This window comes from Elephantulus edwardii, unplaced genomic scaffold, assembly GCF_000299155.1.
Source record: "Elephantulus edwardii isolate Elephantulus edwardi_28Jun2011 unplaced genomic scaffold, EleEdw1.0 scaffold00019, whole genome shotgun sequence".
In the NCBI taxonomy this organism is placed as follows: domain Eukaryota; kingdom Metazoa; phylum Chordata; class Mammalia; order Macroscelidea; family Macroscelididae; genus Elephantulus; species Elephantulus edwardii.
The window spans coordinates 6,740,286-6,753,558 of NW_006399769.1; the positions used below are offsets into that span (position 1 = coordinate 6,740,286).

Consider the following 13,273-nt stretch of genomic DNA (forward strand, 5'->3'; position numbering starts at 1 on the left):
AATGCTCTGGTTAGCAGGGTATGGTCATGATTTGGCACTGACTTGACAGACATTAACAATGAAAGGAACTGAAAAAGAAATAACCTATTTGTTGAATAAAATATGGCATAAAAGCAACTATATGCAAGTTGTTTTAATTGTTACAAAGATGTACTGGGCACTGGGGATGTAGCGGGCACTGGTGATGTAACAGAGGTAGTTGTGCACCTATCCTGACATCCTTCCAAGGCAGTTTGAATCCACCAGTTGCTTCTAAGGAGAAAGAAGGTCAATTTCCTCCTGTGCAATTTACAGATTCTGAAACCCAAGGGTGGACTAGCTACAAATCAGTTCCAAGAATGAGTTTAGTTGGGAAACTTGTAAAAGTAAGTAATTTTCAGTTACTATTTAGCTTTAAGGCTTAACAAGTAAAACTCCCTTACAATAAAAAAGATCTAAATATAAATGAAAGCAATCAGGAAGGAAAAAAAAATGTGAACTTGAGCAGTCATTTTAAAACTGCAATTTACGTCAAGACAGTAAAATTTGGTTAGCAAAAGAAATGTGAATAAACTGAAGAAAATGAAAGTGAGTCCACAAGAACCAAAACATGATCAGAGTCTATGCCACCTGAACTGTCAGATTAACAACCTCATGAATAAATATGATACACTGAACACTAATGACTAAAGAACAGAAAGTTGTAGGATGATATCAAGAATACCATCTACACAGTAAACAAAAGGTCCATCAAAGGCAGGGGAGAAATAAAAGACCAAAATAGAGGTCAGAAGCGACTCCGAAACTTGCCCTAGACCATACAGAGGCCAAGACAAAGGGAAGAAATATTGAAGTAAAAGAGATGAACTGAAGATTTGAGAGGGCAGCTTGAGGAAACAAAGTAGTATCACAAAATATGCAAAGAGCTGGAGTCAGAAAATCAAAAGGGGAAAAGTCAACATTTCTCAAGCTGAAGTACTGAAGAACAAATTCATGCCTTGAGTTGTAATACTCAAGGATGCTATGGAGAGAATCTTGAATACAGGGAGGTGAACAATCGATAATGAAGAGGCTCAAGCGGCACTGAAGACACTGGCTACAAACAATGCCCTAGGAACTAATGTAATACCAAGTGGCATGTTCAATAACGAGATGCAGCCCTGGATGTGCTCTTCAACCACCCAAGACTACAAATTTGGAAGACAACTACTTGGCCAACTGGGTGGAAGAGATCCATATTTATTCCCATTGCAAAAAAACAAACAAACAAAAACCAAAAAAACAAACAAACAAACAACCAAAAAACAAAAAACCACAACAGTGATCGAAGAGAATGTGGAAATTATCTAAAAACAGTATCATTAATATCACATGCAAATAAAACCTTGCTGAACAACTTCTAAAAATTCAAGATGGCTTCAGAAGCGGCAGCAGTTTAAGAGATAACACTGCTAATGTCTGATGGCTCTTGGTTGAAAGCAGAAAATACCAGAAATATGTGTACTTGTGTTTTAGTGATTATGCAAAGATATTTCACTGCATTAGTCACTTATGGATATTACGAAGAATGACAATCCCAGAACAATCAATTCTGCTTATGCAAAACCTATATATAGGCCAATAAACAAATGCCCAAACAGAACAAGGTAATAATACATCATGGTTTAAAATCAGGAAAGGGTGTATTGGTAGCATTATATCCTTTCTCCATCCTGTTCAATGTGTATTTGAAAAACTGTCTAGAAGATAAATGAAGAAAAATTGTGGCCTAAAGATTAAAGGGATATTCAAACTGTTAAGCAGATGATACATACAATCTTGGTTGCAGAAAAAAATGAAGCCATCCTGAAGCACTTAAGAGTATAGCCATCAGTATGGATTACATATCTACAAAACTTGGTCAACTGACCTCCAGTTGGCACTAGTAGCTTAGAGAGGCTGTAAATCACACTAAGAAGAGATTATCCATGTTTCTTCAGAGAAGCTACTGGTGGATTAGAACCAACAGCCTTTGTGTTGGCAGTGGAATATGTTACTCTCTAAAATCCTCACCACCAATAAGCAACATCCTGATAGATGCAGCCAAGACCATCTCCAAAGTGCTAACCAGTAAGAACATCAGTTTAAAGTGCTCCTGATTCACCATGGTATTTTCAATTGCTTCCTATATAAGACAGTAAGGATAACTGAGAAATCAATGACCCTAATTGTGGTGTTGACAAGTACTGAATATCCAATGAACTGCCAAAATAGAACAAGCAAATCTGTCTTGGAGGAAGTGCAACCAGGATGATCCTTAAAGGAAAGGTTGGGAAAAGTTTATCTCATATACTCAGGACATGCTGTCAGGAGAGGCCTATCCTTGGAAAAAGTTATCCTGCTGGGAAAGGTGGAGGGTCAAAGACTTAATGAGATGGACTAGCACAAGAGATTTTGAGGAAGATGCAGGACAGGGGAAAGGCTAATATGTGATTCATAACGTGATATGAGCTATAGTCAACTAGACTGAACTTAATAACTAGTAAGGCTAATTCTTGCCTTAAAAAAGGTTGGTTTAATAGCACGGACTTTGCCCCAACCAGCAATATTTCCCTTGCTATATGATGTCTTGTTAGAAAAGCAGACATCAGGGAGCATGTCAGCAGCATTATCTTCCCAGAAGATCAGTTTATCATCATCAGTGACGATACAACTTTCAATATATTTCTATATTCAGCATTAATAAATTAAGACTGTTGGACCATAAAACTTATTCGGGCAAAGAAATTAATGGTGCAGAAACCTAGAGGCATGTTACTTACATACTTTTCAATCGAAATGAGGTATTATTTTAAAAACAAACCTCAAAAAAAATCCTAACTTGTTACTGTTATATTCACTCTTGAATAGACTCAAGACAATCAGTAGAGTAAGGCTTTGTTCCTCTTTAAGTTTTGTTAGTCTTCTCTGGGGACTTAAGTGTCTAGTTGGCTGGTCTGAGAGTCTGCAGTTCACTCACTCAACTGCCTCTATAGATTCCTACTCCACTGGGTTCCCAAGGCTGCCAGTCTCACACTGATGAGATGGCCAATCTTTTCCCTAGGGAAATGCTGGTGAACTCACACTGCTGGAGAGGGGCAGCCTCTGGGTTAATACTGCAGCACACTACACACAGAATACACCACTAGTGCACGAATCTGGCTACATTATGAAAAGAAACCAAATCCAAAAGAATCCCACATAAAAACAACACTTAGGAAAAGAAATGGAGGCGAAATTAACACTGCATTTCAAACACATTTGAAATAAAGCCAAGTCCATTAAAAATTGGAAAAAAAAACCAACCAACTAAACAAACACCAAACCACCACCCCCCCCAAAAAAAACCCCAACCAAAAACCCACCTTTCATTCTTTTGTCAATAAGATGGGTTGACACAATCACAACATCTATGAGGGATGATGAAATTTGCCAAGGGCCAGATAACATACTGGTAAGCTACCACTTGATAACATCTAACAAGGACCACCTCTCACTACTCTTGCTGGGGTCAAGTATTTATTGTTCATGGGTCTTCAGTTTTATTTCAAATGAAGTGTTAAAATGATCTGAAACATAATTTATGTGAAAATCAGTGTTAAGTTCAATGTTAAATCTTGGTTTTCCCAAGTTGAAACACAACACAGATTTCTCAGGGGAAAAGTACACTGTTAAGGATTCCACTTTATTTGCCTTGCTTCCAGTTTAAATGACCACCATATGCCTTCAATTCATTTGAATATACTATTACTGTATTGCATATCTGAATAAATGAATGAACAAATGAATGCCCAATTGGACTCAGGTAGCAATTCTGAGTCTGGAGCCCTTAGAAACCATTCAGAAGGTCTGTGAAGTCATACCATCTTGAAAATACTACTTCTTTTTCAATGTTGACATTTGCTGTATAAAAGAAATGGTGTATCTTCTGTCATACTCACAGGAAAAAGGACATTTTCTCTTAAGAACATCCTTGATACAGCTGTAAACCCCAATTTTACTACCTTAAGACCACAACTTGGTAATGTCCTTATAATGTAACAGGAAGTACAGGTCTTGTTGCATATTAACACGAGTTTGTCTCTAGGAGAGTTCTTTTAATATGGAAATAAATATTCAAGTAGCCACTTTTCTCATGGAACTCCATTTTTACTTCAAAGCATGACTTATAAGTCTAGGGGTATTTGTTTGACATATTCTCCTAAATGAGATGAGTCTGCCACTTGAAAAAAAGAACTATTTGCTGTCAATAATAATAAAATTTCAGCTTTCAAAGGAACTTGAAAGACCTATGTTGCTGGGAGCTTGAGTTTCCCAGTAATTAAAAAAAAAAAGACTGTCTTGGTGAGATTAGGAATATTATTAAAAGAACCATACTGTACAATAGAACATTTAACATTTTGAAGAAATGCAATTAACCAGCATTTTTTCTAATGATCAGTATACAATGTACAAAATAATGTATCAATAAGTAGTCCATTCAATATGCAAAACAAATACATTTTAATGAACAAAGTATGAAGTCAACTGAGAAGGTTTCAGTTTTCACATAACTAACCTTAATCTAAAAACCTGCTGGAGTGGTTATGTGCTCAATGGCACATAACCACCACCACCACCACCACCACCTTCTTCAAGAAACTAACTGTCAAGTTTTGAAAATAAAAATGAACATCTATAATTAATTAAGATATAAAAATATTATTTCCCAGTTATCTGTAATGCTCTGATACACTGCAACCAAAGTGTCATAGAGCAAGTCTGGACCAATTAACAATTTGCATAAAAATGACAAATGCTACTTCTCAAATGATTTTTTTTTTAAAAAATTTGTTCCTGCTAATATTAACATGGGTACATTGTTTTTAATGAATTTAAAAAAGGAGACAAAATTGTTAAGGTTTACTTCCTAATACCGTATGGATCAACAGAACTAAAACAGAAGTTCTTTTGAGTCCTTGATTTTTATAAATAGGTACTGAGATCAAATGTTTGAGAACTGTCTAGAAATTCAGAACAGTAAGCACTGAATATGAGTTTGTCTTTTGCTAATTCACACAGAATTTGTATTTCAAGGGCCAGTCACTGTCCTTAAAAACACTTATTTTTTTAAACAGTGATATATAACAGAACAGTTTTGGCCGTTGAGGAAGGGTTATTAATACTGTGCAAACAGTTTAATTAATTCATCCTTGGAATTATCTATAAGGTTTTTAAGGAAAAATGTCACAAAATAGCTTAATTATATAAAATATTTAAAATAATAATTAAAATGATATTTTTTGGTTTTGAACATCATACCACACAGTAAAGTGCCACACTGTTTTTATCAATTATTTATTTAGGTAACAAGTTGGTTATGTTCACTGTGTTGTATGAAACATCACAATATCATACTTGAAAAGTACTATCAGTACAGGGTTGGATCAGAGTGGACAGTTTGAACAATATACTATTTTGCATTCTTCATTCCCTATCTTTCAATAAACCCCCCTCCCAAACCCAGTAAAGGGACAAATAGCTTTTAACATCATCATGTAAAGCACTTGAACTTACAAAGCTAAAAGCTAAAGAATAAATAAAATATATTGTGGCAATAATTCCTTTTAGACCAAAAATCAGATGCACAATTAAGCAAATTATCAGGAAAGCTGTCTATATTCAAATGTGTGGCTCGCCAGAACAGCTTCAGAAAAATGCTATACAGAAAATACCATGAATTCCATTTCACACAGGACCAGATGATGACTCAAAAACTACACATATGGGCAATTATATCCTGCTGAAGCACAGTTTAAACATAAAGGAAATGTTTACAAAGCATCTACAACATGTAAGCCATGTACAAATGGACACATTCATTGTTTTTCCTACTCCAAATGCAGTTTTTAATAAATATTTCTCTCTTCCTGTTCAGCATTAATTGTACTTAACACATGCAAAACCCAAAAGACTGAAGTTACTGTAAAAATAGAATTAAACTAATAATCTTTAAGTACCTATGTGATAGTCACTCCTGTACCGTGCCCAATGTTATAAAATGAAGTCACTGAACCCATGAAAATATCTCTGTAATATTTCCTCAGATCTAAAATAGATCATTTTAACTGTATAATTTCAATGTGATATTCTGAGCTTTTAAAATAATGTAAACAATTAAAAATTATACCAAATTACACCAAACTTGTTTGTATCTTAAAAGCTGAAAAAAAGTAAAACTATAGAAACCCACATGTAAAATAAAAATCACAATTTACATTATAAAGGCAAATTTCATCATTTAAAAAAATGTGCAGCAGTGAGATGTAAAAGCAAATTATAAATAGCCATAAATTAATCCATTTGGTTTTAAAAGATTTTCTAGTGAAAGTTGAAGGATGTAGTCGATACATGCATAAAATTCATAAGTTTTATATTATTATTGCCAAATACACTTTATCTTTAAGCAAGGCATTACTGGAGAACCCAGTTGGTAATACAGGTAAAATTGGAAAAATTAAATAACAATAATAAATACATATATCCTATAGTAAATTTTTCAAATGAAATTCCAAGCCACAGAGCTGCAAAAGGTTTCCAACTTGGTGAACTGAAAAAGGAACATCTCATACAATTCTTTACTCTGACATGCTTATATGTTGTGTTTTGCTTTTTTAAAAAAATAATGTATCTTCAGAGTACAGCTAATTATATTCCCATGCACCTCAGGCACATTTGTTGGTTTGTCGTGAAATAACTTTGTTGGTTTCTAGGGCCCAAAGTTCTACACAGATGTAACTCGTATGCCTGAGGTTGGCAAAATACTGTACAGGCAATTCTATAGTGGCAATTATAGAAAAAACATAAATATGAACAAATGATGGGAAATGCTAATGATATGCTGCCATTATCACAAAACGCTGGGAATCCACAAGAATATTTTTCCCTTGTATTGAAGAAAATTGTGATTAAAAGTTTTTTCCCCCAATTTTCAGAATCAAAAGCATTTTAGAAGGTTTATAAGGCTACCATGGGTCTTCTAGATCTCCAGCACCCTACAGGAAGAGAAAAGGAAGAATATTATTATTATTATTATTCACCTGTTTTACTTGCATATTGGAATGATTTTCACAAGAAAACAAAATTAGTTGGATAAATTACCTTCCTTTGAAAAAGGTATGTTTACACAAAATGGTGCATGTATTTATAGATTTTGTGTGCACAATGTATCTACCTATACAAGCAACTGTGTAGATGTTGGGGGGCTCACCCCCCCCTTCTACATCATACTAATCTCCTCTTTCTCAAATCACTCAAAAATACTCTGGTTTTGAAAAAACAGACCAAAATAAAAGCTATATGAAAGTTCCAAGTTATGGTACACCTTAAGTAACTTTAGACATAATATAAAAATATAAACATGAATGACGTCCACAATTAGAGTCACAGAATTATTTTTAAATTCTTTTCCTATGTGAGTAGTAGCTATCTAGAATTAAAGTGTCAATTTTACCTAAGACAAATCTGCTACTATTTAAATAATCCACAAACATGACTAAAAAGTGACTATTTCTCCAGCAAAATGGACAATGTGGCAATTTTTAAAACAAAATGCTCCTCATGGCAGTTTCCTCATATGCTTATGTGTGCCTCAAATTTAATATAATGTACCACAAAATAGAATAGATAAGCAACAGATCTGCTTTGAGTACATATTTAAATAATATAATCTTTGGTATTTTTATATAAATGTTTTCCTCTTAAAGAAGTCAAGTTTTCTAAATTCTACGTAAATACAAATAAATTAATGAGTAATTTTCCAATGTACCAAAACTGGTTGTAAAAAAAAAATCCAAAAACAAAAAACTTAAAAAATAAGTACAACATGCATAGATTATTCCACATCACATGCTTTATTTGGACTTATCATTTCATTCTAAACACTTGGATGACATACATTTTGATGTGTGTAGTTAGACTATACAAATTATACAAACCAAAGCTGTATGAGTAATACAAAGATTTTCAAAAAAATTTTTCCATAAAGAATACAGAAGGAAAAACTAATAACACATCCAATAGCTCATAACTTCCATAACTTCTAAAAAGAAAACTACAGAGATGTCAATATAAACACGTCAACACAAATTATCATCCTTAAAAGAATTACAGGCTAGAATCAGCCATTCTTTGAAGAACTAAAATTGTTAAAGAAAACACAAATTTATTACAAAGCTCAACTATGAGTATACTAATACGCAGAGTAACGTGAAGCAATATAATTCTACATTGACAAATTTTTTTTATACAATATAATGTAATCTCTCATCAGTAATCTATAATCCTGCCTAGTATACGTTTTATTTAACAACTGACTTTAATATCTGGCAGCCTAATTTCTGGTGTACAATATGAAATTATATATCATTTTATCAAATTCAAGTACTATAAATGGTTAATTTTAAACTGTGTGATAAAGGTGTATGCAAAGGCCTTCTTCAGAAAAACAAGGCTATGTAAATGTAATAAAACTAATTTTCCAGGACTCAAATAACAAATGGTTATATATAAATGCATACATTGAACTTCCTAAGTAAAAACCATCAAATCAAGGATCACAAAAATATAATTAAAAAAGTCAGTTTTTTTACCACTTATCTTTTCCCTGCATCTTCATTAGAGCTCTCTAATTCAGCAAGATCACTTTGTGATTCAGTATGGCTTTCCTGCATTGTCACTGGGTTTCCAGCATCACTGTTCGAAGAAGTAGCTGCAGCAGCTGGTTCAGCAGGGCATTCTTCTCCCTCTATTTTAGCTAGCCTGTAACTAGTCAGCATCTCCTCCAGAAGTTGGCGGTAGTTTCCCCTATGATTAATTCTCATTTGCCTGAGAGCTTCCACCAATTTTCCCTGTGATCCACTTTCCTCTGCTTCATCGGAGGCCTTTTTTTAAGATTCAAGACCCCAGTGTCAGTAGACAAACTAGGATATCACATGTATTTTATAACATATTATAGCAAAACACTCATTTTTCTACCATGTTTTAAAAAGTCTAAGCATCTAAACATTTCATTAAATAAGTAACCAGTCTTACCTGAGACAATTAATAAAATTTCCACAGTATAAAAACCTGGTAAGTTATTTTACCAAACAAATTAACATTAACTAGTCTACATATTATCTAATATTATCATATGAAGTGAAATCTGAAATTTACTTTTCTCTCAGAATTCAACAGCAACATAAACTCAACTTTTTCAAACAATAATAATTGACTATAATAATTTAATAGAAAAGGTAAATGGTTTACAAAGCAATAGGAAAAGGACAGAAAAATCAGAAAAATAGGCTATCAGAACCCTAGTTTCCTAATCACTTCTGTTAAATTATAGAAAAAAGAGGTATAAAATAAATTTATGTAGTGGTTTTAGGGGATATCTCAACATTTTTTGTGGATTAAAAAATTGTCTGAAAATATTTTAATATAAGGATCTCTACATATAACAAGACAAATTATTTAAAGCTTAAGAATAAAATATCGATTTCTTGACTTTATAAATTGTATTCTGGAAAATGGAATAGTAGCTACACAATGTTAGCAGAACAAGCTCTAATCTTGCAACATGATCACAGTTGGTAAACTGAAAATGAGACAACCTTACCAGTACTTTGCTTTGTATGGGACACATTATGATGTACAAAACCATGCCTAGCTTTTTTAAAAAAAAATAAATAAATAAAATTTTTTATTTTACACTCGTTTACTTACATAGTTTATATACATTGTTTTTCACACTGGATCTTACGAATCTAGGAACGCTTACAGAGCTCTGGTGGCTTATTGGAAACCAAAGGCAAGTATTTTGAAACCACCACCTGTGGGAGAAAGATGAGTAATCTCCCATGCAATCATTAGCCTCTGAAAACATGCTGGAGGGTCAGCTATGAGTTGGTCAGACTTGATAGAGCATAACAATAATAAAGCTTATTCTCAGTTTACAGTAAAAAACCAGGCAATAAGTAGATCATGTTACAAAATTCCATGAAGTAATAATTCAGGATTTATATAAGAAGTATAAATCCAAGATGTGGGACAAATTTAATGTGCGACATTCACACTACAAAAAGTCAGTGTTAGGGTGGAAAAAGGAGTGAAGGAGGTGCTGGATTAAAGATGGACTAAAAAGAAAAAAAACTGGTTAGAACACAGTTCTAAGTCTAATTGTAAGTTACTCTACAGGCAATTAAAGAACTAGGAACTTGATATTAGATAATACTGTGAAATCTACTATTAATTTTCTTAGGTATAATAGTTCTTATACAGAAACATGTTCTGAATTATGAAAATTCTGAGCTGTATGTCAAAATATTTAGAGGTGGAATATCATAGTATCTGCAATTTGCTATAAACTGATTTGAGAATTAAAAAGGTACATATATACATATATGTCTTAAAATGTTAACAAATGCTGAATTTCAACTTTTCTATATATTTAGATGTTTGTTTTGTTTTTTTTTATGGAACACTTCACGAATTTGCGTGTCATCCTTGCGCAGGGGCCATGCTAATCTTCTCTGTATCGTTCCAATTTTAGTATATGTGCTGCTGAAGCGAGCACTAGATGTTTGTTTTTATCACAAAATGTTTAATATAATTATGCTATAGCTGTGCAAAAAAAGATAATCATAAAACAAGTGAAACATTTATTAAAAAAATGAGAGTACCTGAAATCTGGGTGGCGGGGGAAGGGGGGAAGAAGATAAAGTAAGATTTGGGGATTTATCTATCAGTTCATTTTAGGATTCATATTTTTAAAAGCCTGAAAATAAAGGAAAAATGTTAAAATATTAATAATGATGTGCATTCTATATAAATGATTTTTTAAACATATTTTTAAATTTTTGGATATGAAATCACCAGCTACTCCACAGGAGGAAAATCCGGCACTCTCCTCCTGTTTCTATTTAGGAATCTGATGAGGGTTACTAATGAAGGCTGACCTGATGGCAAAGAAGGAATTTTAATAATAAAAACAGATTCGGAAGTTTATTTCTGGCTTAAAAAGTGTCCAATCTGTCCTTTCTTTCCTCCTAGTCTCAAAAATGTGAATGTCTTTTTTTTTAAAAAAAAAGTGAATGAATGTCTTTAAAACAAGCTTTTTTAAGATTAGTATAAAAAACAAAATACATATATTTAAATTGATTCAGTGACTGGGGTAATGGGGATAAGGGGTATCAAGGACAGTAAGATTGGCACAGGATAGAGCAGGGTTTAGGGCTGTTGTACACAGGGTCCCTATGCACACAAAAACAATAAGGAATAAATACTTCCCATTAAAATCAGAATATCCTAAGATTATTGAAAATGAGTTTTAAAAATCATGTGAAAACTTTTTCTTGGATGGCAGAGTAATACAGAGTACAGACACGTACATAACCTTCTAAACAATTTAGGTTGCTTAAGCTATTATAAACAAAAGAGTTTTTGGGAGTCAGACTAACAGGGATGGGAATTTTGGTTGGGTGTTGGCTTAGCTTTGTGACCTGGGCAACCATTTCATGTCTGTTAGTTTCATCCTTAAAGGACAGGTACTGTGACAGTAATAAATGATAATACATATAAGGGGCTCAGCACAAGCAGGATTTGGATAAATGTAATGTCCTCCTTTACCCTTGGAAATAAATGATCTACTTAATATACTTACAGATGAAAAACATCATGAGATTTCATTGAGGGAAAAACCTAACATTTTTGTCAGAACTTTAAAAATACAGGTTTTCACCACAATCAGAACCCTCAAATTATTTTCTTCATATATGTATCTATATGATTTGAAGATAGCTTTAAGAAAAATGTACCAATCTGAAGGCATGTGGTTCAACTCCACCAGCAGGATGTGTTCTCAGAACCCTGCCTAACATAACAACTATATATTGCTTTAACAGAGATCTCTAAGGAATCTAGTCATGCAGTGAGCTATGTGATTGACTGCTAGCCCACTAGCTTTTCTTTGGGAAAAATATGAGATTGTCTCTTCTCATAAAGATTTGCAGCCTCTCCTCCCCAACAAATTTTACAGGAATCCTATGAGGCAGTTATAATTTGTCAGACAGGTCATTAAAAGGAATCAACTTGATGATAGTGATTGGCTTTGACTTTGAGCTCTACAAGCCATTATTCTTCTGGGATCACAAGCTACTTTGAGAAGCAGATGAAAACCATAGAGGACTGATTCATTCACAAGCTCCTTGATCAACAATTTCTGCTAAATTCTTCTCCAAAAGATTTTATTTAAAAATTGGGAAATTATCCTACTGCTTACATTAAGATAACATATTCCAAAAAGTTGAATGATAAACAAATCTTGTATATAACTAAAATAGTTCCCTAGGTAATGAGCTTTCTGAACATATTTAAAACTACTTCATTGAGATTTCTAAATAAACCTGGTTAACAATAACTAGCATTCTTTTTTGTTTTATATCCAAGTTACCATTACTTAATTTCTAATAGCATTCTTAACTCTCATCTCTTCTCAATTTCAGCATGCCTTTCCTTTAACCCCTCCCACAACATAAAGATCAGTTCTTGCCACTCCACTTTCTGGCAAACTTCCCTACACTGTCAGATATCTGATTAAGTAAAAAAAGCATTTATGGAGCATATTTGTGCTCAACTCCATGCAACACTGAATCATGTTAACAGTTTAAGAATTTAATTAATTAAATTGATTCCGTCTTTTTTTTTCTGCTTTTTAAAGGAACATCTCTGCTACTAACAAGTACAGTCAGTATCATTCTAAGGCACTTGTACTCATCGTCACTGGAACAGACTCGTAATAGGTGACTCTCCAAAATAGGATTCTGAGGCTGTAAACTGCATGAGAGGAAGCTACCATCTTTCTCACAAGAATCTGATGGCAGATTCGAATTGTCAGAGAACTGGGCCTTGGATGAGCAGCATAAACTCTGCACAAATTAGGCCAAATGGTTTGGTAATGTTTCCCAACATATAAAATTATATGCTGCCAAATCAGTTTTAATAATAAATGGACCTACAATCAAGAGAAGATAAAATAGATGAATGGGATCTTCTAAGAATCAAATCCCTATGCACATCCAAAAACTTCTCCAACAGGGTAAAAAGGGAAGCTATCAACAGGGAAAAAGTATTTGGTAATGACCTATCAGATAAGGGACTTATATCCAGAATTTATAAAATACTTGAGCATCACAACAAGATAAAGGTAAATAATCCAATAGAAAAATGGGCACAGGATATGAACAGACACTTCACC

General features: G+C 33.4%; 1 protein-coding gene across 2 annotated transcripts in view; it reads right to left on the reverse strand.

Annotated features, from left to right (window-relative positions):
• Positions 1-5,320: 5,320 nt before the first annotated feature.
• PPM1B (protein phosphatase, Mg2+/Mn2+ dependent, 1B) overlaps positions 5,321-13,273 on the reverse strand; it is a 22,727-nt gene continuing 14,774 nt past the window's right edge. The window contains exon 5 of one of the 2 annotated variants that reach the window (XM_006882318.1): positions 5,321-7,031. In XM_006882318.1, coding sequence (XP_006882380.1) covers positions 7,002-7,031 — 30 coding nt within the window. In that variant the 3' untranslated portion in view covers positions 5,321-7,001. Of the gene's footprint in view, positions 7,032-8,618; positions 8,919-13,273 lie in introns of those variants that run through there. The other variant, XM_006882317.1, reaches the window with a different exon arrangement.